The sequence below is a fragment of the Bos javanicus genome, chromosome 23 (genome assembly GCF_032452875.1).
Source record: "Bos javanicus breed banteng chromosome 23, ARS-OSU_banteng_1.0, whole genome shotgun sequence".
Classification (NCBI taxonomy): Eukaryota; Metazoa; Chordata; class Mammalia; order Artiodactyla; family Bovidae; genus Bos; species Bos javanicus.
In genome coordinates this window covers 12,117,443-12,139,584 of record NC_083890.1, presented here as the reverse complement: position 1 = coordinate 12,139,584, position 22,142 = coordinate 12,117,443, and the positions used below count along the sequence as shown (strand labels likewise).

At 51.4% G+C, this 22,142-nt stretch overlaps 1 protein-coding gene across 6 annotated transcripts in view; it reads left to right on the top strand.

Annotated features, from left to right (window-relative positions):
- Positions 1–21,292, top strand: part of BTBD9 (BTB domain containing 9) — a 412,965-nt gene extending 391,673 nt beyond the window's left edge. For all 6 annotated transcript variants that reach the window (XM_061399067.1, XM_061399064.1, XM_061399065.1 and 3 more), the window contains one exon: positions 17,685–21,292. In XM_061399067.1, the coding sequence (XP_061255051.1) occupies positions 17,685–17,879 (195 nt within the window). In that variant the 3' untranslated portion in view covers positions 17,880–21,292. The remainder of the gene's footprint in view (positions 1–17,684) is intronic.
- Positions 21,293–22,142: the final 850 nt, after the last annotated feature.

Genomic DNA, 22,142 nt, shown 5'->3' with positions numbered 1-22,142 from the left:
TGAAGCTCAAGAGGTAAATGAAAGGCATAAAAATAGTAACCATCCTGCAGTTTCACCCCTGCGTAAACTTCTCAGATCTGTACAGGACCAGTGTGCTGGGCGTGTGGCCAGGGCTGCTGCGTGGGGCTCCATACCCAGAAGGGGCTCTGTGCTTGGGGTTTAATGCTCTCCAGCATCCTCTTGAAATTCTTGGAAATCTTACCTTTGGATTTTCTTTTTAAGGGAAGAGCATCCACCAGGGGCTCCCTGCAGGCCAGCCTTCACCCCTTCTCCTTCCCTAGGACGGGTTCTCAGCCACCCACCCTGACCCCTGGTGCCTGGACCCATGCAGCCTCCTCAGCCTGCCCTGTGCCCACTGCCACTCCCAGTGGGACCCCCACACATTTGTGAGGAGAGCCAGGATCTGGTGTGGGTCCCCTGTGCTAATCACAGGATGGGGCCCTGGGTGCCCTGAGGATCTGCCCTGACCTGACGCTGTCCCCCGAGCTGGAGCGAGCATAGCATCAAAGAGCAGATGAAAACCCTGGGGCACATCAGGAGAGACCCTGGGAGAAAAGGAAAAGCTTTCTCTCTGCCTTTTGAAGGAGAGACGCTACATTTCCATTTTTCACTGAGCCCCACACGTTACACAGTGGGCCCTGGATCGCGCATTATTTGTCAGATGAGAGTTCTCCAGGGCACATCAAGGTGCTTCTGGTTCTTTGAAAAGCATTTTAAGCAGTGAAAATATTGTGATAACGTGTATTCATTTTGCCTTTGTATTTATTTAGAATAAAAATGATACACACCCACAATATATTTCTTGCAGAGAAGAGCTTAGAAACAGAAGCCTGAAACTTTTGCTTACCTTTTTATTTCAAAACAAACCTGAAAATTATAAAATAAAGAAAGCCATTGATAGTTTTTAAAACACAAAATTAAAGAATTCTAAACATCAGGTCATAAAAACACTTTTTTATTCTTTGAAGATGTAACAGAAGTATAAATTTGAATCTGTATTTTAATAGATATTTGAGCCCCAAACAAAACATCAGAGTTTTAAAATTTTACCAATAAGTCTCAATTTTTCTAACCACTTAAATTACATGTATATTACTAAATTAGAAAACAGTTCGAACGTATTTTTACTTAATAGTATATGAAGCTAAAATTAAATATTTTTATTTGCAATCCCTTGTTTCTTATATAATGCATTTTTTTTTAAAGCCGTTTTATTTTCTTTAGTTCCTGAATGGGACTTTGTAATTGTCATTTAACAGTAGAAGGAATTCTTAAGTCAGAGAAGGCTGAGAAGCACTGGAGCAAGTCAGGTCAGGGTCTTCTTCCAGGTCTTGACCCCTAGGCCCTCACTTTAGTGACCAGAGGAATAATTTCCCCTTACAGATCTCAAAAGCTGGCATGCCAGATCTCTCCCCGATTAGTTTACAAAAATATCTGCAAGGAGCCCCAGCCACTTGGGACCCGCCAGTTTGGAGACTGGAGTCCCCAGTTTGAATGGGTTGATTTAGGTCACTAATTAACTGGTGACCCCGTCATATCTAGCTGATGAGCAACTTGCTCAGCTGCTTTATCGAGTGAGTTATTGATCAGGAAGAAAAACCTCAGTGTGGTGTTGCCAACCTGGGAACATCTCAAATCATAAAATAAACAATGACCGGGATCACAAGGCAAGATCTATAAGCTGTGTCATTCTCAGAGCAAACAAGAAGGCACAAGAGTTGATTTCATGGAGTATCGGGGATGTAGCACAGCCTCAAAGAGAACGTTCTTTATTGCACCATACCAGTTCTGGGCGTCATATCCCCCTTCTTGGAGATGGGCAGGAATGTGTGCAGAGTCAGAGGAGTGAGGGAAGGAGGGTGCCTGGGGTGGGTCGGTCAGGACTCCTGGGGGGACTGTGATGGCACAGCCAGCAAGGAAAGCAGGCAGGGGTCCAGGACAAGCCTGGTCCCGAGTCCCATGTAGCCAGAACCACGCCATGAGAAGATGGGTCAGGACGCCTCTTCCTTACAGTGGAGGACGGGGTGGAAGGCAGGCCAGGATTCTTCAGTCTGTCCTGGCTTATCTGCCAAGGGGCATCAGTACCCTGCATTGCCTCAGAGCCAGGACCTGTTTCCCTTTAGATAGTGAATGTTACCAGCCCACAGACTGTGCGAATTTCAAGAAGTGTAGATGGAGTTGGTTTCTGTCATGAGAGGTAAGATGGTGTGTGCAGATAGGGAAAGAAGCGTGCCAGTTCTCCCAGGTAAGACTGTTTGCTGCAGGCGCTGCCCCATGTGGAGAGGGTGTCAGAGCAGAGCCAGGTGGGGAAGTGCAGCTTGGCACCTCTGTGAGTTGAAGAGCATTCAGCAGGAGGGCAGGCTGTCTGGGCAGAAGGTGGGAAGGTGGCGCGTGTACGTGGCTGTAACTGCTGGCAACTCTGGGGATGTGGCAACAGGAAGGGTCCAGAGCTAAAGTCCTTGGGGATTTCTTGCCCAATGTGGTCACGTGTCTGTGTTGCTCTAGTCAGCCCGGCCTCCCGCACCAGGCTCGACATCTGGCCTCAGGCTAATCCCCGCCCCCCTCCCCCTCCCCCAACCCCTCCACCAGGGCCAGCTCTTGGGTGATGACCACCAGGCAGGCTGCGGGCATTCAGATTTCTTGGTCACCTGTCCGGGCACGCTTCTGATTTCCTCGGCATTTCATGCCTCTCCTTTGGGAAGCGCGTGTCTGCTGTTGGCATCTGTCTCTCATCTTCCTTTGTGAGCACCAGGCAATGAATTCATTTAATTTTTTAGCTACATTTACGACTTCTATCAATAAATTCCCTTAATGTTTACCTGTCGAAGACAGCGCCACTTGGCTCCAGTGACCTCCTGCTCCTTGTCTGCTCAGCATTTCCTTGTCGTCTATCTCAACTTCTCAGAACGTTTTTCCTTTCATTGCCCACCAGGGAGCCTGTCATCCTGCCCCTCCTCCTTGGCTCTGCCCCTGGACGCGCCCCTCCCTCTGCCACTCGGAGGGGAGGCGGCTTTCCCATCCTCCTCTCATGCTCAGCACTAGAGGGCAGGCACATGTCGGTTTGTCTGTCAGCCAGTCCCTCCCCCCAACCTGCTCTCCTTCAGTTATTTTCATTCATCTGATTTTCCCTGATGCCTAGAGCCGAAAAGGTCTCTCTGGCTTTTTCCTCCATCACTTTCTACTGGTCTAGTCGCCAGTGCAGCCGTGAGGTCCTTCCAGCCCACCTGCCTTGACTGCTGCCTGACTCTGAGCTACTTGGGAGGCAGACGTGGCTCTCCTGCCTGCAGGAGGTTAGAAACGGCCTTGTGGACAGGACCACAAACATCCTGGCGGATCTGAAGTTTCCACTTATACTCACGCAGCAGCCGTGCTGGTTCTGATGCGGTGTCTCTCACAAACCTTTCATTCGCGTTCAGCTAGTCACCGCAAAAGAGCAGCAAAGGCACGCTGCTTCGTCCTTAAGGAGGTGTCAGTCTGTCAGCCTGTTTCTTAAGCCTGTTTCGCTTATGCCCATTTCTTATTTTGGCTTTGATGAAGCCTGGTTGGAGAGCAGGTTGTGGAGTGATTTTTCAGGAGGTAGAGACCTCAGGGGCACAAGCAGTCCCACGGGCTAGAAAGGACTTACAGGAAAAGCTTCCTTTCCGCAATATGGAACGACCAAGTTCCTGCTCACAAGAACCCACAGGAAAGAAAGCCTTTGCCGAGTCAGTAACAGAGAGTGAGGATGGGGTGGACAGTCTGTAGGCAGCTCTCAGGGCTCCAGTTATGTGTTGAACTTATGTAGCTGAGGAAAGAGGCAGTGTGGTAATTTTTTGTCTTATTTCCCGGCCCTAACTTGGGCCCGGCACGTGTGCGCACAGAGTACCTGCTTCCTGAGTGAGCGGATGAATGATTCCGTCTGTCCGTCCATCGCTCCCTCTCCCCATCAGGTAGCCAAATAAAGGAAAAGGTTCAGTCAAACAACTTCTCATCTGCGCGGTCCTTGGGGATGAACATCGCAGCGTGTCCAAAGATAGAAGCCAGCACAGAAGAATCCATGTAGTGGGGTAACATTCATACAAATGTCAGAAACTAAGCTATGACATCTAAGGATGTGCACACAGAAAAGAAGTGATTATTATTAAAAGCAGGCTGTGCTTTTAATAGTAGGGCGGGGGCTCAGATCAGGAAGGGACCATATGGTGCCGGCAGTGTTTCTGGTTCTTGACCTGCATGCGGTGTACGTAGCTGGAGTTCACTATATAGTTATTGAACAAGTTGTACATTTGCATTTTATGCACCTTTTAGTGCATAGTTTTCACAATAAAAAAATGTTCTGTTTTAAGCAAAAGGGATAAACTGATGAGGAAACCAAAGCTGAGCAATGTTAAGTGATTTGTAAGAGTTTCAATTCAGGCAGTTTGGCTCTTAACATCCAGGGTGCTCTATCTCCCAAAAAGGCATAATGTTGGGTTGGCCAAAAAAGTTCATTCAGCTTCCCCATGACTCTAGTAGTGCCTATTTGTCTTTAACTTCATTCGAAACAGTTTGGTTAGATATTATTGTGACAGCTGTCATATCACTGTGCATTTTAAAAAGTTTATCAAAATTGTGTAACCATTTTTGTGTAAGCATTTTATTTATTTTTTAATTTTATTTTATTTTTAAACTTTACAATATTGTATTAGTTTTGCCAAATATCGAAATGAATCCGCCACAGGTATACATGTGTTCCCATCATGAACCCTCCTCCCTCCTCCCTCCCCATACCATCCCTCTGGGTCGTCCCAGTGCACTTTTTGTGTAAGCATTTTAATATTGAAGATGGAAGTAAAAAGCAACATTTTTGGCATGTTATGCTCTATTATTTCAAGAAAGGTGAAAAGACAACTGAGACATGAGAAAAGATTTGTGCAGAGTGTGGAGAAGGTGCTGTGACTGATCGAATGTGTCAGACGTGGTTTGTGAAGTTTCATGCTGGAGATTTCTTGCTGGATGGTGCTCCCTGGTCAAGTAGACCAGTTGAAGTTGATAGCAATTGAGACATTAACGGAGAACAATCAATGTTTTACCTCGAGAGATAGCTGGCATACTCAAAATATCCAAGTCAAGCGTTGAAAATCATCTGCACCAGTTTGGTTCTGTTCCTTGCTTTGATGTTTGGGTGCCACGCAAGTTAAGTGAAAAAACTGTCTTGACCTTATTTCCGCATGTGATTCTCTACTTTAATGTAATGAAAACATTTCGTTTTTAAAACAAATTGTGACAGGCAATGAAAAATGGATACTGTACAATAATGTGGAACAGAAGAGCTTGTGGGGCAAATGAAATGAACCACCACCAGCCAAAGGCCGGTCTTCATCCAAAGGTGGAGTTACGTATATGTTGGGATTGGAAGGGAGTCCTCTGTTATGAGCCCCTTCCGGAAAAGGAGCTCATAATTAAACAATTAATTCCAACAAATACTGCCCCAGTTAGACCAACTGAAACCAGCACTCGATGAAAGGCGTCCAGAATTAGTCAATAGGAAACACATTATCTTCCATCAGGACAATACAAACCGCAAGTTTCATTAAAGAAACAGGCAAAAACTCACCATTGACTGGGGCGTCCTTGGCTGGGACATCCACTGTACATACCAGATTTCTATTTATTTTGGCCTTTATAAAATTCTCTTAATGGAAAAAGTTTCAGTTCCCTAGAAGACTGTAAAAGATACCTGGAACAGTTCTTTGCTCAAAAAGATTAAATGTTTTGGGAAGGTGGAATTATGAAGTTGCCTGAAAAATGGCAGAAGGCTGTGGAACAAAACAGTGAACATGTTGTTCACTAAAGTTCTTGGTGAAAATGCAAAATGTCTTTTTTTTTTTTTTTTAACATAAAAACCTGAAGGAACTTTCTGGCCAACCCAATAAATAGTAAAGCCACAGAAAAGAGCCCAGCTCTGTCCTGGCTGGGTCATCAGATCAGATGTTGGTGAGCAGGTGGTTCCTGAGGGCAGGCTTTGTGCACCAGCCTGGGCTCAAACCAGGAGAGAAACCCAGGCAAGGGCCCTTCCCGAGAAGGGCTGTAGCTTCAGCGCCTGACAGAAGTCAACCCACAGGAAGAGCACCTGAGCCTGGCTGGGGACGGGGGTGACGTGAAGCGCAGGAGCCCAAGCGAGGTTGCAGTGAGCGGAGGCAGTGGCGGCAGGTGGGCACGGCCCTGGATGGGCAGACAGCGCCCAGGCTGTGCAGTGGAGGCTTTGGGAGGGTGGAGGGTGCAGATTCCTCCCGGCTCCCGGGAACCGGCTGCAGGAGGGTCCGCACTGCCGACACCAGCAGGGTGGAGAGTCTGTAAGTGGCTGCTTGAGCTGCCCTCCAGGACCAGTCAGCGCCGAGCCTGGAGTGAGGCAGAATTTATTTACAGGCTCTGTCGGGCCCGTGAGTGGCTATGGGCTCCCAGTGCCATCCTCGTTCCCATAGCAACATGTGGCTCTAGTGAAGAAAAAAACAAAAAGAAGGAAACAGATTCTGGTTTTTTTGTTTTTTTGTTTTTTTAAAAAAGGTTCCCTCCTGGCCTGGTGACAATTCAGTTCAGTGGCTCAGTCGTGTCCAACTCTTTGTGACCCCATGGACTGCAGCATGCCAGGCTTCCCTGTCCATCATGAACTCCCGGAGCCTACTCAAACTCAAGTCCATCGAGTCAGTGATGCCGGTGACAATGGTGACAATTATTTCCCAGGGCCTGCCCCCTGGTTCCGGTCACTCCCTCGAGGATTCCCTCCCAGGCAGCATCCACCAAAGGATATCGTCTGAGAAACAGCCTCAACGCACAGGGCAGAGAGGTGGGGGATGAGCCCAGGAGGAGAGAGAAATAGGAAGGAAGGAACGGGGGGCCTTGTCCAGTGTGAACTAGGAGATCTCGGCCTTGGTGCCAGCCTTGCCCTCAACCAGCTTTATCCTCCCTGGCTCTCAGGACACCTCCCTGGCTCTCAGGACCCTTGTCTTTAAAATAGGGAGAGTGGACTAGATTTTAAAGGTTCCTTCCCAGTGAGACAGAAAAAAAAAAATCAGAAAAATATTTAATTTATAGTACAATTAATACAAGACCTTTTATAGACGTCTTTATATTTAAATGATTTTAGGAAAGATTTTATTGGGAAAACAAAGGGAAAGTGACACAACAGTGAGCACGTCATTGTTCCAAACGTTCCACGAGCCTTATGACTGTTGCAGTGGAGCAGTTCAGCTCCAAACGCCCAGCCTGGGAAGGTGCCCACAGCTTCTGAGCAGGTGGGGCCTGGGGGCCACTGGGCGGCGAGATGGACGAAGACCCCAGCTCGTGAGCGTGACGTCCAGCTGTGTCTTGCTGCGGAGCCAGTGGTGAGGAGTCAGGCCGAGATCTCCATGGAGCCGGTGCTCTTCAAGACAAAGCAGACACATCTGGATGAAGTGAACAGCTGCCTTGGGCGGTGGGGCCACTAGAGCAGCCTCTAGGGGAGAGTAGAGGGCGCCAGTAAGGCCATGTCTACCAGTTCCCCCTGGGAACCAGAACATTTCTCCTTTTTTGCCTTAGTTTTCCAGATTAATTAAGAGAAAGAATCTCTCTTCTGGGAGCTCTGGAGTATGCACACAGGAAATCCAGAGGTCAGGGATTCCAGGGCTGCCAGAGGTGACATATTTTGGAAAGGCTTTTCTCCAGAACCTTCCAGGCAGTAGAGTTTCAGATACTTGTGAGTGCCCAGGCTTATGGGAAGATGGCAAAGTGACATTGGAAAGTTTAAAAAAAGCCATTGCCATATAGAGACATTGCCATTGCAGTGTCATCAAGAAGCTTACTCTCATGCCTAGTAGGAATAAATACTTGTGCAAAACTACTGGGGTATCCTATCACCTCAAAGCAATGCTAAAAAGTTGTTGCTCACAACCTGGAAATATCTTGCTATGAAATGGGAGAAATATAGCAAGAAATATCTTGCTGCTGCTAAGTCGCTTCAGTCGTGTCCGACTCTATGTGACCCCACAGATGGCAGCCCACTAGGCTCCTCTGTCCCTGGGATTCTCCAGGCAAGAATACTGGAGTGGGTTGCCATTTCCTTCTCCAATGCATGAAAGTGAAAGTGAAGTTGCTCAGTCATGCCGGACTCTTAGCAACCCCATGGACTGCAGGCTACCAGGCTCCTCTATCCATGGGATTTTCCAGGCAAGAGTTATCTTGCTATAACTGGCCTAACTGAAAACCATCTTTTGGGCTGTTGAGATGTACATACATGATACTCTGATTTTAAAGTGCCATGTTTTATTGGAAATACTTGGTCTTCATTTTTAAGGGAACAAAGATAAAACATCTCTATACAGTCTAGACAGACTTGGAACTTCTGTTCCTGAGACAAGTGTAAGAAGACGTAATTGTCAGCATCACCAAGCTCAGTAGGGTTTGCTGAGCACTGAGTGTGTGCCATGCTGCCATACACACATTGCGAAAGGAGAGAAGAAGTCTTCAGGGTGTGTAATTCAGAAGCCAAATCTCTGTGTCTGACTTACGGGCAGATATCATTGAGAGGTAGGTATCTATTTATAAAGATATGTCACCTCGTAAATGTAAGCTGAAAGCTTGGCTCAGAAATCCTATTTGTATTGGTTGGTATGAAAGAAATCTGTGAAAATTACTCACGAGAAGCCTGAAAAGCAAGGTAGAGTCATTGATCAACATTTATTAAATTTTCCTGATTTCTGCTACAGTTCACAGTGGGTTCTGCTACAGTTCACAAGTGGACTCATAGGCCAACTTGGGAAAATTAACAGAGGCCTCTCTCTCTGCTTTTAAAAACCTTGGGGACCTCTCCAGGGGAACAGTGGATAAGAATCCACTTGCCAGTTTAGGGGACAGAGGTTCAATCCCTGGTCCAGGAAGATTCCACCTGTTGCAGAGCATCTAAGCACGTGTGCCACAGCCACGAGCCCGCTCCCCACAGAAGAGAAGCCGCCAACTGCAGCCAGGAGCCCTGCTCGCCACAACTATGCAAAGTCTGTGCACAGCTCCAAAGACTCAGCACAGCCAAATAAATAATAAAATTTTTTAAAATGTCAGGGGAAATGGCATTAAAATGTCTCAAAAAAAAAAAAAACCACCTTGAAGACACGTTGAACAAAGAGTGCTTGGGGAATCACTCTAATGAAAGCAGCAAAGAGTGGCCAACAAAGGAATTCCCTGGTTCACCAAGGAGGGGCCACACATACGTGTGCAGCCTCTCCAGGGCTCCCAGAGAAAAGAGGACCCCAGACTGTCTCCAGCAAGTCGAGCATTACAGCTCCCAGAGAGGAAAGGAAAGGGATAATGAACAGCAGCCACAAAAAAGGACACGCGGATGGTGACTCGGGCTGTGTCAGCCTCATACACACGACTACATTCCAGATTAACCAGCTTCTCCCGGGGGACGGATCCTCGAAGCTGGTTTAGCAAAGGTGCCCCTTCATGAGCAGCGGCCATCAAACTGCTAATGGGAGGCCTGACTGCTGAAGAGGGGAGGGAGGGTGACTCGGCGACGGGGGTAATGGTTCTGCATAAATCTGAGCACAGCTCTGCGCCTCATTCACTTTGTCACAACCTTTCCAAGGGCGGGGGTCGCAGTCTTGGGAAGATTTGGAGGAAAGAAATGGAATCACACAAGCTTCTGAGTGAAAAGAAACTCAGGACCTGGCTGTTCCTCCGAGAGGGAAGCCCCAGCTATGGCGGGACAGGCCCCTTGCGGCACTGACGACTCCTCCGGGCAACAGTGACCCTGCAGTGTCTGCGTGAGGAGAGCACGGCGTCCCCACGTCCCCACCAGCACACCTCTGCTGCTGGTGCCCGGCGGCCTGGGGTCCTGACAGAAGAGCCCCAGCCTTGAGCCAGACGGTGGCGGCGTCCAGGCCTGGCCTGGGTGTCGGCTTCCCACTGTTGCTGTGCGGGCTCAAGGCTGGTGGGTTGAATTATTGACTGAGACCGCTGAGCCGGCACATTGTACAGAGGGGGGCGGCGAGGCCCAGGCCTTCATCTGGACGTCCTCCCTGTGCCTTCTGCCCGGAGGCCACTCCCGCCCCGGCCACGAGGCTGGATTTCGAATACCTTCCTCCTGACCTTCAGGCAGGATCACACTCACAGGCTGTCTTCCTGCTCACTCGCTGTCCCTTCGTCTGAGTGAGGAGCTGTCCTGGCACCCAGAGGGCACAGGAGCGGGAGCGGCCCCACCCCGAGGTGCACCCCCTCCCGCTCCTGGGCTGTGTCCCTCTGCGTGGGGTCCTGACAGCGGGGCCTGCGTGGCCTGGCGCCTGGCCAGCGTTCATGCTCAGTGAGGTTGCTGAGGTTTGAAAAACAAGCCATGGAAGGAGGATCAGAGGCCGAGTCCAGGTCCAGTGCTCAGGAGCCTGGGGGCACCATGGTCCCCCAGCCTCTGTCCTCCCAGGGGTACCCCAGCCTCTGTCCTTCCAGGGGGGATCCCAGCCTCTGTCCTCCCAGCAGGGACCCCAGCCTCTGTCCTCCTGGGGGGACCCTAGCCTGTGTCCTCCCAGGGGTCCCCAGCTCTGTCTTCTCAAGGGGATTCTCTGTCAGTCTTAGCAAGCCTGTTATCAGGTGGTGTAGTTTATCCTTTTAAAATGCTTCTTTGCTGCTTGTCCCACATTGCTGTGTTCTACCTCAGAGGATTTCAAGCTTAAGGGTTTGCTGTCATCTGCTTGCTTTCTTCAGACCCTTGTATTACTTGTCACCACAAACATATTCCTTTTGTGATATTTTTAATTGAAGCAACACTTGTGTTTAAGCGTCTCCTCTGTCCAGAGGCCCTGGCTGCCCGCCCGGGCCCAGGCCAGGCCCCGACCAAGCCCTCTGAGGCACAGCCTCTTGCTCCACGGTCCCTGCAGTTCCCTTCCTGTGCCATCACATGGGGCTGGGGTGCCCACAGAGGACCCCTCTGACCAGACCTGCCTCATCCTTCCAGGCCCAGCTCTGGAGGCGTGCCCCGCCCCACACCCTCCAGGCTCCCTGCATGGTCAGAGCCTGTCCTCACTCAGCGTGTGGTGCACCCTCCCAGGGGCCAGGACTCACTGGAGGGGTACAGGAAGTGCCTCATGTTTTGGGTGACTGCGTGCGTGCACTCGGACCTCCTGAGCCCCGTGGATCCCTCTCCTGTTCGGGTCCCAACCACCCCCAGTGTCCAGCACCCCGCTGCCCCCCAGCCTGACACCTGGGGATGCCGATCCTGCCCCACTCGCCGCCCTGAGCACGCTCGCTCCGTCCCCGCTGCACCCTCTATCTCTGCACCCTTCTTTCTGTTTGTAAAACATCCTCTGCACTTGGACTCTTCCCCACGCAGCTTGTGACTGGATAGCTGTTTCTTGTGTGTTGCCTATGAGTCGGCAGAGCCCGCTGGGTGCTGGAGATGCTCAGGAACCCGCATCAGAGTTAGTCGGTCCCTTGGTGACACCCTTGGGACTCCAGGGTCACAGCCTGAAGCGCAGCTTTGACCGGTTCCTCACCGTCACTGTGGAGGCTCCACCCAGCAGGCTTCAGGGGCTCCCAGTTCCCCCACTTGGGGCAGAGCCTACGCTGAGCTGCGCAGGGTCAGGGAGACGAGTGGGCCTGATTCCCGGGGATCCGCCACCCGACGCTGAAACGGCCCCAATGGGTGTCTTGGGAATAACAACCATTTGCATTGCTCCCTCAAAACAGGTAGGTGGGTGGGCTAGAGCCAGTCGCGCAGTTACGGTTTAGTCTCGCAGGTAGAGAGAGGCTCTAGACAGTCCTCCAGGCTTCTCGCGCCCAGCGCGGGCAGAAACCCCCGCCCCCGGCCAGCGCCGCCAACGGGCCCCTTCCTCTGGTGACGGCTAGTCAGTCAGCGGCCCCTGCGCTGCCGTCTTCTTTACTTTTCACTTCAGAGTTTTTACTGATTTGTTTATTCCTGTGTGAGGCCCTGAGCGGGAGAAAGGAGAGCCACACCTGAGTCCTTGAGTCGGAGGGGAACTGACAGCTCAGGGCGCGGGCAGGAGGAGGCGGCCCAGGAGCCGAGAGAGACGGAGGGGAGGCCGCGAGGGCCGCGGAGCGGCGGCGACGGCGGGCAGCCTCGGGGTGCGTGAGGCAGACACAGCCGGCGGGGGAGCGGGCTGGGGCACGCGGGGCTCGCGTCAGAGCAGGGAAGGCTTCTAAAGCTGGTTCACTGATGGGGCGAGGGTGTTATGGAAGCAGAGGTGTGTTCTCGGGGGTCATCTCCATGGCTCCATCATGTCCTTGCTCATAAAGCAAGAGACTGTCAGTTACCCACCAGGAGATGGTTCTATCACTTCAGAAGCTTGAAGAATGTGGAGCTGATGGAGAGTAGATTAATAGTTGCTACTTAGAAGAGGATTTTCAGATTGACCCCAGGTAGCTCAGGTGAGAGCCAGTGGTCCTGTAGACAATTTTCAAATCCCCAGAAAAGGCCCTCCTATCAGGCTGCTGACAAGTAAGCACCTGCCAATGGGCCCAAGTGGGGAGATTTGCTCGGGAAAAAAAAGGGGGGAGAAAGAAAAAGAAAGGAAGGAGAGACCTGGGCGCTGATCCCGGGCAGCTAAGGCCGCGGGGGTTCACAAGAGGCAGCGCCAGCCTGAGCTTTAGAGAGGGGCGGGGCTCACGGAGAGAAGAAGCAGGCTCTGCCGCACAGAGGGCCAGGCTCAGTCCCACGTTAGTCTGAAAGGCAGGATTTAAAACAGTGGTAGACAAGTGAAGTGGGGATATGGGAAATAGTGATGCAGGGAGGTAAGCACGGAGTTTATATTTTAAGTATGATTTCCCGGTTGATTTTACACTTGTCTTCTCCTCTGTGAACCTGATTCTGCAGAAGGAGGGTGCGTGTGCATGCGTGCATAGTGGATTATGCCCGTGTGCGTGGTGTGGGTGTGCGGGGTGCAAGTGTGCACAGTGCGTGTGCTTGAGCTGTGAGGTCATAGAGCTCCCAGGAGGAAGGGGCAGCCCCACCCCCAGCTCTCTGCACCCCTGAGCCCCCTGCAGTCTCATCCGCCTGGTCCTTCCTCGGGGAGGGCGGCCCATGGCCAGCCTGGCCTGCTTCCTGCCCACTCCCAGAACTCCAGTGCCTTCTCCTCCACAGTCCAGCCTTTATCCAGGACTCAGGAAACGGGCAGATCCAAGTTCAGTGGCTCCTCTCTAGCCAGTAGGCCCCTCAGAAGGAAAGGGTGCGCCCGACCCAAGCAGAGTGAGGCTTGAGCTCTCCTGGGAGCACGGGGTGGCCGGGGCTGGGAGGCTGTGCCATCTCTCACAGCTGTCCACACAGGCCCAGGCACGCGGCAGTCCTTTCCAAGCAATCCCTGCAGGCTGGTTACATGCTTCTATAAATCAGTGACAGCTTTACTACGACTCACATCGTCTTACTTATATCTAGGACCCTGGGCTGCTGTAGGAGAAGTCTGGAGACCCGAGGGAGGAAACCCGTGGGGTGCAGTAGCGTGGTGTGAGAACCAGGCCCTGCCAGGTGTTTGTCCAGGACGCTGTGGTTCTAGCAGCAGGTCTTCTGTCTCCTGATTCCCCAGCCATGGTGACCTCTGGCTCCCTCAGCCTCAGCTCCTGTCCTGTTATTGGCCCAGCGCACTGGTGTCTCCAAGGCTGTCTGGTGCCGTCAGTCCCCTCCGTAACTGGCACTCACCCCTAAATCCCACTCCATCTTTCTGCTCCAGAGCCTCACCCACCACCACTGACACCTCTCCTCACAGTTGGCCGCTTGGAACTTGTCAGACATCACTTGGCTGGCTGTCTCCTCCCCAGCGCCTTTACCCATGTTATTCCCCTTGCCCAGAACACGTCTAACCCTGTAATGTTCTTGCCTTCCCTCCAAGTCTGTTAACTTTATTTTGTTTTAATTTTATTGAGGTACAATTGATTTACAATGGTAATTTCTTATAAACAGCAGGATGACTCCAGTTATGTGTGTGTGTGTGTGTGTGTGTGTGTGTGTGTGTGTGTATATTCATTTTCTCATATCCTTTTCCACTGTGGTTTGTCAGATGTTGAACACAGCTCTGCGCTGTAGAGTAGCACCTTGCTGTGTGACCGCTCTGCAGTTTGCACCTGCTCACCCAGAACTCTCAGCCTTTCCCACCCCTGCCTCTCCTCTCCTCCCTAGGCAGCCACAGTCTGTTCTCTCTGAGTCTGGTTTTGTTTCATAGATATGTTGGTTTGTATATTTTGGATTCCACATATAAGGGATACCACATGGTATCTCTCTCTTCCTGGCTTACTTGACTTAGGATGTTAATCTCTAGATCCATGTTGCTGCAGATCTGCCTATAGATTGTGGTGGGGTGGGAGGGGGCAGCCACATGGCTTGCAGGATCTTAGTTCCTTGACCAGGGATCAAACTTGCACCCTCAGCAGTGAAAGTGTAGAGTCCTAACCACTGGACTGCCAGGGAATTCCTGCTTGTTAACTTTTAAAAGGACTCTCTTGAGGGCTTAGTCTCCTAAGTTCTATGAGCAGTGACCTTCAAACAAGTTGTTTTTATTGTTGTTGCTCCGTTGTGTCCACTCTTTGCAACCCCATGGGCTGCAGCATGTCAGGCTTCCCCATCCTTCACTATCTCCCAGAGTTTGCTCAAACTCTTGTCCATTGAGTTGATGATGCCATCCAACCATCTCATCCTTTGTTGCCCTCTTCTCCTCCTGCCCTCAGTCTTTCCCAGCATCATGGTCTTTTCCAGTGAGTCAGCTCTTCATATCAAGTGGCCAAAGTGTTGGAGCATCAGCATCAGTCCTTCCAGTGAATGTTCAGGACGGATTTCCTTTTCAATTGACTGGTTTGATCTCCTTGCTGTCCAAGGGACCCTCAAGAGTCTTCTCCAGCACCACAGTTTGAACGCATTAATTCTTTGGTGCGCAGCCTTCTTAATGGCCCAACTCTCACATCCATACATGACTACTGGAGAAACCATAATTTTGACTATATGGACCTTTATTGGCAAAGTGATATCTCTGCTTTTTAATACACTAAGTTTGTTATAGCTTTTCTCACAAGGAGCAAGCATCTTTTAATTTCACGGTGGCAATCACTGTCCACAGTGATTTTGGAGTCCAAGAAAATAAAGTCTCTCATTGTTTCCATTTTTGCCCCTTCTGTTTGCCATGAAGTGATGGGACCAGATGCCATGATCTTAGTTTTTAATGTTGAGTTTTAAGCCAGCTTTTTCACTTTCCTCTTTCACCTTCCATCAAGAAGCTCTTTAGTTCTTCACTTTCTGCCCTAAGGGTGGTGTCATTTGCATGTCTGAGGTTATTGATATTTCTCCCAGCAACCTGGATTCCAGCTTGTGATTCATCCAGCCTGGCATTTTGTAGGATGTATTCTGCATATAAGTTAAATAAGCAGGGTGACAATATACAGCCTTGATGTACTCCTTTCCCAATTTGGAATCAGTTCATTGTTCCACATCCAGTTCTGACTGTTGCTTCTTGATCGGCACACAGATTTCTCAGGAGGCAGGTAAGGTGGTCTGGTATTCCCATCTCTTGAAGAATTTCCCACAGTTTATTGTGATCCACACAGTCAAAGGCTTTAGCATAGTCAGTAAAGCAGATGGTTTTCTGGAATTCCCTTGCTTTTTCCATGATCCAGCAAGATGTTGGCAATTTGATCTCTGGCTCCTCTGCCTTTTCTCAGTCCAGCTTGTACATCTGGATGTTCTTGGTTCACGTATTGCTGAAGCCTGGCTTGAAGGATTTTGAGCATTACCTTGCTAGCTTGTGAAATGAGTGCAATTGTGCAGTACTTTGAACATTCTTTGGCATTGCCCTTCTTTCGGATTGGAATGAAAACTGACCTTTTCCAGTCGTGTGGCCACTGCTGAGTTTTCTGAATTTGCTGGCATATTGAGTGCAGGACTTTAACAGCATCATCTCTTTAAAATTTGAAATAGCTCAGCTGGAATTCCATCACCTCCACTAGCTTTGTTCATAGTGATGCTTCCTAAGCCCTGCTTGACTTCACACTCCAGGATGTCTGGCCCTAGGTGAGTGACCACACCATAGTGGTTATTCCAGTCATTAAGACTTTCTTTGTACAGTTCTTCTGTCTGCATATCCCCTAAAAGGGCTTTGGGCAAAAAAGTATAATTTTTCGAACATTTTAAGTAAAACATTTGTTTGTAAGTTTAAATATAATTATTTGTGTTAATATGATATAGGAAAAAATAAACATTTTAAAAGATGGAAGCTGAGGACTAATTATTATGAATACATAATTGATGACATGATTTACTAAGATAGATTTTAACCAACTCGTTGAACTAAGGGACACCAAATCTGAAAATAATTGTGGAATCATTCATGGGTTTTAGCCAGTGTATTTTGAGAATGTCTTCATAATTCTGGAAAAATTCCAGTTACGTTTAGAAGAATTACGTGAGTCACATATACAGTTCAGTTCTGAATTCAGAACATCTCCCCCAGGCCACGCTTCCCCCACTTGGGGACCAGGAGCCGCCAGGGCCCTCACTCATGGGAGGGCGCATGCTCACCCCGGGCTTGGCGTGCCCCAGTGGCACCCAGCAGGGCAGCTCAGGGCTGTGCTTTCCTCTCGGGATGTGGGCGAGGGTGTCAGGATTCAGTCACTTCGCAGGCAGTTTTGGAAAATACAGAATTTAAGGATCTGGAAACTGATTCCCTGAAGACTGCCAGCGTGCTTCTTGGAAAGAAGATGTGTGTTCCCCAGACTGCAGACCCCACTGCAGAGGGTGTGACTCTGCTCTGTGGAGAGCTCAGGACAGGGAGCAGGGACCCCAGGAGGATATGTCGTTACACACTGGAACAAGGACTTCCCGTGTGGGCCAGGGAGGGCTCCTCTGCAGACCCTGCTCTGACTGGGGCTGCCCCCACTGCCCCGGCTCACGCCCAGACGTCCCTCCTGCACTGGGCGTGAGGCTCCCGCCACCCCAGTCATGCTGCATTTGCTCAAGGTCGGGGCCAAGGCTCAGGCTTGCTCGCCGAGCTCTGTGCGGTACCCACCTGTCTGCTCAGTGGTGCTTCCTGAGTGAGTCACATGGGAGTCACCCAGCACCTCCTGGGGACTGTGGGAGGCCCGCTTCTCCACATGAGGGTGTCTGCTGCCGGTTGGCCCAAGTCCCGTCAGGTTGAAGTTCCCTCCCCAGAACTGCTGCCCAGAGGATGAATTCATACCAAGAACGTGTTCCTTCCTGAGGCCACGGCATGAGGTCAGCCGGCTCCTTGGTCCGTTGGAGATCCCCTGGGGTAGTGCCCTGCTGGCTTTTCTTTTTTTTAGAAAAGGACTTTATGGCAGTACAATTCTCACGCCATACAACTCACTTATTTAAAGCATACAATTCATTGGCTTCTAGTATTTTCAGAGTCTTGCAGCCATCGCCACCACCATCAACCCCACTAGCTTCTAACCCAACTGCCAGATGTAAGAATTAGTTAATTTAAAGAGAAAGAAAAGCTCGTGAAACCAAAGTAACCCAAATCAGAGAAGTTCGGTGGGAATGTTTTATAGGAATCCACACCACGCTGCCTGTAACTCTTAGACCATCAGCCCGCTTACTTTTACCCTGAAACATACCCAGCCTTCTAGTTGCTCCTGTCTGTGCCCGCAGCAGGGGGCAGAGGACTCTGACTCCCCTGGGGACCGTGACCCGACTCGTCACAGCCCGGGTTAGACGCCGGCCCGCACTCACCGCCTCTCCTCTCTCACAGGTGTTCCACTGCGTCCACTTTGAGTGTCCCGAGCAGCAGAGTGCCCAGAAGGACAGCAGCGACGAGCCTGGGACAGGGGGCGCCAGCGCAGCCGGGCAGCAGCTCGACCCCCACGCCCTGCAGGCCCCCAGCGGCAGCTCCCTGCCCTCCAGCCCTGGCTCCAACTCGCGCTCACCCAACCGGCAGCACCAATAAAGGAGGCGCACGTGTGGAGTGACTCGGGTGGCCAGGTGGCGCGGGAGCCGTGTCCCCCGCCCGAGCAGGGATCCCTGTGGACTCCCCCCACACCCTCCCCCTGGAGGAGCAGGCCTGGCTGCAGAAAGGGACACAGAACGGGTTTCCTCCCAAGGACACAAAGGGGCTGCTCTATTCTCCTCAATTTGTTCAAATCAGGCTGGTCTCCAGAGGGAGAGAGTGGGTCTTCAATCTTCATCAAGTCCTCCATTAACACCCTACCTCTCTAATCTAACCTGCAAGGGGCACAGAAGGAAGTAGTAGGCAGGCCCGGGTCCGCATACAGAAACGGCACGCAGACACGGGCCTGAAGCGGGTGTGTCGGGCCTTCCCCCAGAGGCGCCCTGAGAAAGGAGATTTCAGTGTGTTTACTTTTATGGACATTGCCCTGGCAACTAAATGGTTTTTTATTTCTTTTAGTTACTCTCCATTTGCTGAATCATAGGTATTCCAGATCTTTTTGAAAGGCTCAAACCACAAATCACTTGTTTCAATCCCTTTTGATGCTGTAATTTTCCTTCTTTAGTTTTGAACAGTGGAGTGTGGGGTAGAGCGGAAAAATAGCGTGCACGTCTCCTTAGGGAGGGATGGAGGCAGGGCTTCGTGGTCTGACAAGGAAAATCCTTTGAGGAAGTTCAACAAAATACACAATGAACAAATCAATCTGCGGACACTGGAGTTAATAATCACTCGAAGTGCCAGGTTATTAACCTGTCATTCCTGAAATGTATCCCACCTTTAAGCTTGGGAGGCTGACAAGGAAACAGTGACTATGCCACCAGCTAATTGAACACTCAGAAGTGTGCACAGATAAACCTGCCCCAGCTAATGTAAGGCTCAGAAGTGTGCACAGATAAGCCTGCCCCAGCTTCTGGCTAGGCTGGGCCCGCCCTGTTTGCCACAGGTTAGTGGAGGTGTGTGGAGACGGCCATCCTGCTGGTCAGGGTCTGGAATACAAGAGGGGCCTCTCCCGCCCGCTGGTGATCAGTGGTTGCTGCTTTTCCCCCAGACCATAATACTCAGCCAGGGATTGGGGGGATGGGGGGGGGACAGTTCTAAGCAGCTTTCCTCTTAATCCTCACCGAGACCATCTAATCTGACAGTTGTCACTTGATCTGGCCTGCGTGTCTGAGTGATGTCCGCCCAGCGCTAACCACCCTCTGAGAGCCCCTCCCCAGCTTCTCCCGGTGGCTGGCTGTGGCCGTCAGGCCCTCCGCGCACCCTGCCTAAGGCAGGGTGGGCACTTTCTTTCTGTCTTAAGCACACATTGGTCATAGGTGTGCAAAGAGCCAGTAGGTCAGCTCTTTCCTCCCAGTGTTACATAGATGTGAGTGGCTTATCCGTCCCGGGGTAGTGTCGCTTCAAGCTGCATGAATAAACCAGATGGTTGTCTTTCTGCGGGTCCCCCTCAGTGCCCTTCACTCTGATCTCTGTCTGTATCCCCCCGTGTGGGGTGAGTGGAACCCCTGGGTTGAGGGGCAGCTTTTCACCATAGGTAACAAATGGAGCCTCTTGCTTGCTCACCGTGGGTGGGTGACCACCTCCCTCAGCGTCCAGCCCCCGGTTGCCAATTAGAGCCTGGCATTCTTGTCCACTCAGCACCTCCTCAGGCAGCGCATTCACTGCTGACAGGGAAACAGGAGGAGCAGGGGACTCGGGCTCGGGCAAGGTTCAAATCCTTTGCAGGTAGCACCGGTTCACGGGCTTAATCACGGAGTCACCTGTCCAGAGAGGAGTCCCAGCCTGGAGGCCGGCACTGCTGACCTGGGGAAGGTCCAGAGCCTTCCAAGCCGTGGCCCTGCAGCATCCCTCTGCGTCCAAGCACTGGGGACGAACGCCACCTGGCTACTCAGCTGCCAACAAGGAGGCATGAACCGTGCCTGACTGGCCAGCGGCTCAGCCCTTCTCTCGTCCCCGGTGAATTCTCTCCACCCTGAAGTCTGTCTGGAGAACAGAACTGTCCCCCTGCTTCTGCAGCACTTCACTCGCCCTTGTTATCACGTAAAGGGAAGGAAGGGACGGTGATGCCACCCCTCCCCGGCAGCTGCCTCCCAGGCCCGATGGTCTGGAATCCTGTTCTGAATGCTGACGAAGCCCAGCAGGGCCACTCCAGTCTGTCTCCTGCTACGAGGCAGGGGCTCCGCCTTCCCTGATGAGCCTTCTGGTTTGGGGAATGGGGGGCAGTCAACAAGTCCGTAGGGGACTGATATCTCCAGAGCCCTGGCCAGTCCTACAGAGGACTCCCCCCACCCCCCACCCCGCCGGGAACCACATGGACCAAAATGGCCCCCAAACTCGGAGAAACCAAAGGAGTCGAGGGGGAGTGCAGGGGCTGAGACCCGGCTCCAGGAACCCCACCAGACCCCTCCGCCCAGCAGCGGGTAGAGGCCGAGTCCCTGGGGAGCTGTGGGCACCAGGCTGCGGGTTTGGCCAGGCTGGGAGGGGGGCAGCGGCAGAGGAGGGCCGGTGGCTCCCCACACCCCGTGAGGAGGCAGCTGCATGGAGGGGGGTTGAGGAGGTTGGGGCAGAGGGACAGAGGGGTGCTTACACCACCTTTGTAACCAGGTCACGAGATAGAACAAGCGGAGCCTTTTGCCCTTCACTTTAGATAAAGCTCTGTGTAAGAGGCAGACTTCTTTGGGGGAAAGCGTTCAGTCACCTCCTGGAGCTCCTTGGAGGGCTGGCTCTGAGCACGGCGGGCGGGGCACGTGCCACACAAGCCCCATTCAAGGCCAGCTCAGGTAAGGCCGGGTGCCAAGCACTCAGAACTTGAAACACACACACTTGTCTTCCCGTAGTCTGTTTTTTCTGATGCTCTTCTGATTTTAGAGCCATGAGCCCGTGATGGATATGGGACTCTTCTCAATTGCTCTTTAAATTATCACTTTTTAAATCTTAGTAAATAAAGTGTGTTTATTCCTGACAAATACATTAAAAGTGTTTTATCCCTAGAAGAGTTAGGAAAAAGAGAATTATTTTCAGCGAGAGTGGGATGTGTTTGTTAGACGGCGTCCTTGGCCAAGAAGAAAGAGCTTCTGAATTGTGCAAAAACTGCTCAGGAGTTACGCTGTCACCCCAACTGTCAAACCACTGTGCAGACACTGCCGGCCCAGCCAGCTTCACTTTTTTTTTTTTAATTTAGAAGATAACAAAATTGTAATCACTTATCCTTTTAGAGCCACGGGGAAAGGAAGGTCTTATCTGTGATAAAAAGCAGAGCATCCTGTGTGCGGAGGCCAGCTGGTAATAAAGAGAGGGAGCATTCCCATTCCCCAGTGCAGCTTCAATTAAGAACCTCCCTTCGGACAGAGAAGAAAAGGTGTCAAAGGAGGGAAACAAAATTAAATGTGTCTCCTAGGAGTTTTTCCTCATTAGTGGTTTGCTTTTTGTGTTTTTTCCTGGTGCGATTTCACGCCCATTTTCCACGTGGGTGGTCAGCTCCTCTGGGTGCGGCGGCCGGGCAGGTGGCCGTGGGCAGCAGTACAGGCCACGATCCGTTTATTTCTGTGGCTGCAGCCATGGATTCTACGTTGTCTGTCCTCACAGTGGCTCCAGCAGGAGTCCAGTGCTCATTAGCAGCCTGAGGGATGTAAAGTGCAGTCCGTGGTTTTTATTGTAGCAGAAGTTGTCCTGGGCCTGGTGTCCACTCAGGAGTCACTGGAGGAGCTGGGGAAGGATGGACAGGGCAGCCGGGACTCACCTGTTTCTCCCCCGGAAGCTGACCTGGTCACACCTGGGTGACTGGGCAGGATCCTGAGGCCCTGGCGTTTTGCAGAAAATGAATGAATGGTGAGGGGGACTTGCTGGAGGGTAAGCCAGCTTCTGGTACACCCCAGCCCTGCCCTGCATAGGGGTGAAGAGAGAGGAGAGGACATGCTGATCCTGCTCGTGTCTGTGAGACAGGCCACACCTCAGCAGAGCCGAGGGCCTGCGCGCCCACCACATAGCCCGGGGCCCTGCCGTCAGGATCTGTTGAACGGGACGAACCGTACATGTGCTGGGAGCTGCCCCCACTGCAGAGGTGAGCACAGGTGTGCACTGCTGAAAATCACTCTTTTTAAAGTACTTTTTATTTTAAAAAAATACTAAAGAATGCTCATGGAATAACCTAGCGGAGGGGTGGGGTGCCTTCCCTTTGGTCTGGCTCTGAGCTGGGCTGGTCACTCACGTCCTCTGCGACCAACTATCCAGACAGGCCCAGCCTTGTGTCCCTGCCCTCTGCCA